Below are 3,351 nucleotides of genomic sequence, written 5' to 3'. Positions count from 1 at the left end.
TATTTATTTGTTGTTTTTTTAGATTAACAGTGGGCAGATAAACCTAAGGGCTGCCTTCCCTGGGGGTTTACACATGTGCACAGAATAGTTTGGTGAATTTCATTGCTCAGCTCCTCCTCTCCCACTGTCTTCCCTTCTTGAGGTCCACTCTTTCCCCCATTCCTTATTTTGTTCTAACCCACATAAGAGAGAAAACATTCCACCACTGGTTTTCTTACTCTGGTTTATTTCACTCAGCATGAAGTTCTCCACCTCCATCCCTTTGCTCCACCTCCATCCACCTACCAGTAAATGACATCATTTCATTCTTCTTGGTGGCTGAGCAAACTCAGCCATATTAGTCCACATTTTCTAGATCCATTCATGTCTTCACAGGCTCCTGGGCCGATCCCCTATCTTGGCTCTTGGGAGTCATGCTGTAAACGTGGATGGATGTGGCTGTGTCACTATACTAGGCCAATTTTAGTTCTTTTGGATGAATACAAAGGAATTGGAGAGCAGTTTCATTTCAGGGTTCCATTCCTAGTTTTTTATTATAGCTAGTGTTTTCCAAAGTATGATTCCATGCTGCAAGTAAATACATGAGACCTCTTACCTGAATTACACATGGCACAAAGAACAAGCATCTTCTAAAACAGAAGTCTTTGCCTCTGCAGGTCACAGACTGAGCTCTGAGGGGTGGTTCTATTTTATTCTTTCAGAGACAAGAAGCCCCTCCAATCTCCTTTTGGATGATGTCTGCAGTATATAGAGACCCAGCCACACTTCACAGACAGACGGAATCCCGAATGGCGGGAACATATTCCTGTCCTTCTCCTGTGCACTCTGCTAAAAGGTTTGCTGCAGAGAGACTGCATTTCGTTCTCTGTCCTAACCCCTCCTCTTCTACTCCTCCTCCTGATCTGTGCCTCCTTCATCCTTTCCTTTTGTTCATTGTGTTTTTTAGATCTTATTAGCTAGAAGTTGGGGTTGTCCTTGTTGGTTTTTAATGAACTAAATATTTCCTGATCAAGATGTTAATTGTATTTCATAAATTAAAAAATGTCAACACCATATCTGGTAATAAATCCTGAAACTACCAAAAATACCAGTAGAATATTTCAACTTGACAAAAAAAAAATCCCCCAAGAAAGCCAATAGTTTAGGAAAGAAATTAACAGCAGTAAAGGAGGCTGGGCGAGAAAGTGATAACAGGAAAAACCTAGGAGGGCTGAGGAATTCTATAGGCAGGAGCACCATGAGGAAGAAAGGGGTTAAAAAAGACCCATCTCTCCATTCACTAAAGCATCACCAATTGGGTTAATGTTGAAACACCCCAAGTGGTGACCTGGGTCAATGCGTGAAGTAAATACATGAGACCTCTTACCTGAAGCCCCCACAATGAATGGGAGGAAAAATTGTCAGACATCTGTCTCTTCTGTTATCTTCTCCTCTCTGCTTTCCTTCCCTCCCCTCCTCTCCTCTCTTCCATGAGACACTGTTTTCCTGCAGTGTGATCAGAGCAGTTGACTTGGGGCACAGGTGCAGAGTGATTCCTCAGAATAATCAAATTTCCTGGATTATGATTCTCATATAAGCTGCTTCTAGGATGTTTTTCCATTGAGAGAAGATGAACCTCTGTAGACAAAGGACCTCCCTGGACATATTCCCAGCTGACCTCCTCTTAGCTATCTGTAGCCACTGAATCTGAATACAACTTCAGAGGGGGAGAAATGTCCAATCAGACCAGAGTGACTCACTTCACCCTCAGGGGCTTCTCAGACATCCCAGAATGGAGGCCAGTAGTCATTGTCTCTTTCCTGTTGGTCTATGCCTTTGGCCTCCTAGGCAACATGTCCATCATCACAGGTGTGCTTAGAGACAGCCACCCCCACACACCCATGTACTTCTTCCTGAAGAATTTGTGTTTTCTGGACCTGAGCTACACCTCGGTCACCATCCCCAAGGCACTGGCTACCACACTACAGGGCCCTGGGGTCATTTCCTACCTCGAGTGTGTGGCTCAGCTTTACATGTTTTTCACACTTGCCTCAGCTGAGTGCTTTCTGCTCACAGCCATGGCTTATGATCGGTGTGTGGCCATCTACAGGCCCCTGCTCTATGGGACCATCATGAGCCACGGACGGTGCTGGGCACTGGTGGTCCTGGCCTGGGTGGGCGGGACCCTCTATTCAACCTTCCACACCGTCAACACCTTCTCTCTGCCCTTCTGTTGGCCCGAGGGAGTGGAGCACTTCTTCTGCGACATCCCCGCTCTCATGAGGCTCTCCTATGCTGACTTCCACCCCAGGGAGGAGGTGGGCTTTGCCGTGAGCAGCTGCATCGTCTTGAGCTCCTTCGCCCTCACGGTCCTTTCCTACATCCGCATCCTCTCCACCCTCCTGCGGATGCCCTCGGGGGAGGGCCGCTGGAAGGCCTTGTCCACCTGCTCCTCCCACCTGATCACTGTCCTCCTGTTTTATGGCAGTGGAAGCTTCACCTACCTGAGGTCTGCGTCTCAGGAGTCCCCCACCCAGGGTCGCCTGGCATCTGTCTTTTATTCCATCCTCACCCCTTCCTTGAACCTCGTCATCTACTCTCTGAGGAACCGAGACATGAAGGTCGCGCTGCAGAGGCTGAGCTGCCAGCGGAGTCTAAGCGCTGGGTGCTGCACACCTGGCCTTGGTCCAGGTGTATGATACCCTGGAGGTGCAGACACCCTCCTCCATCCCTCCCCTGCCCTCCTGCTGAGTCTCCCCCTGCCCACCGTCCCCACCCACCACCTGCTGCTTCTCCTCCCTCCCCAGAAGGTCCTTCACTTCAATGGTTTTACATACAGTTCCACCACAGAAACACGCAAATCTTTTTTTTTTTTTTTTGCAAATCTTGATTTCTTCAGATTGTACCATACAAATCATTTTTAAATAATTCTTCTTCCATTCAGTATATCTGTAAGAATTCATGTTTTTTTTTCCCTCTGATCTTTTCTTAAATGATATTCTCAAATCTTTATCATCACTCTCATGCTGTGGCCCCTAATCATGAATTTCCATCTTTCTCTTGACATCATTTCCCTGAATATAACATGAGGACCACATTTTTAACCTGTCTACAATCTACTTATTCCTTTCCTTCTATTTCAAACTGCCTGACCATTCCTGATTCTACTATTCAGCCTATCCTCTGACTAGACATCCAAAGTGTAGAACCCATTCTCATTTCACCTTTATCCTTCTAAAGGATATTGTTGTCTACAGTCAATATGTCCTCAATTCAGTGGCTTTCCCAGCACCCTTTTTTCCTAAAGAAAGAACAGGTTAAGGAGGTCAGTGGGTGGCCTTGGTGCTGAAGCAGGACTCTGTTCTTCTCCAC

The 3,351-nt window shown here is 46.6% G+C and overlaps 1 protein-coding gene across 1 annotated transcript; it reads left to right on the top strand.

Annotated features, from left to right (window-relative positions):
• The first annotated feature begins 1,712 nt into the window (after positions 1 to 1,712).
• Positions 1,713 to 2,678, top strand: LOC113177777 (olfactory receptor 10A7-like). The gene has a single exon (XM_077800763.1). The coding sequence runs from the start codon at positions 1,713 to 1,715 to the stop codon at positions 2,676 to 2,678; it is 966 nt and encodes a 321-aa protein (XP_077656889.1).
• Positions 2,679 to 3,351: the final 673 nt, after the last annotated feature.

The sequence above is a fragment of the Urocitellus parryii genome, chromosome 1, assembly GCF_045843805.1.
Source record: "Urocitellus parryii isolate mUroPar1 chromosome 1, mUroPar1.hap1, whole genome shotgun sequence".
NCBI classification, from domain to species: Eukaryota; Metazoa; Chordata; class Mammalia; order Rodentia; family Sciuridae; genus Urocitellus; species Urocitellus parryii.
Note: the sequence above shows the minus strand (reverse complement) of the source record. Positions and strands in the feature narration are given on the sequence as shown.

Excerpts from the sequence above, each read along its gene's own strand:
- LOC113177777 (XM_077800763.1), top strand. The coding sequence starts at position 1,713 with ATGTCCAATCAGACCAGAGTGACTCACTTCACCCTCAGGGGCTTCTCA.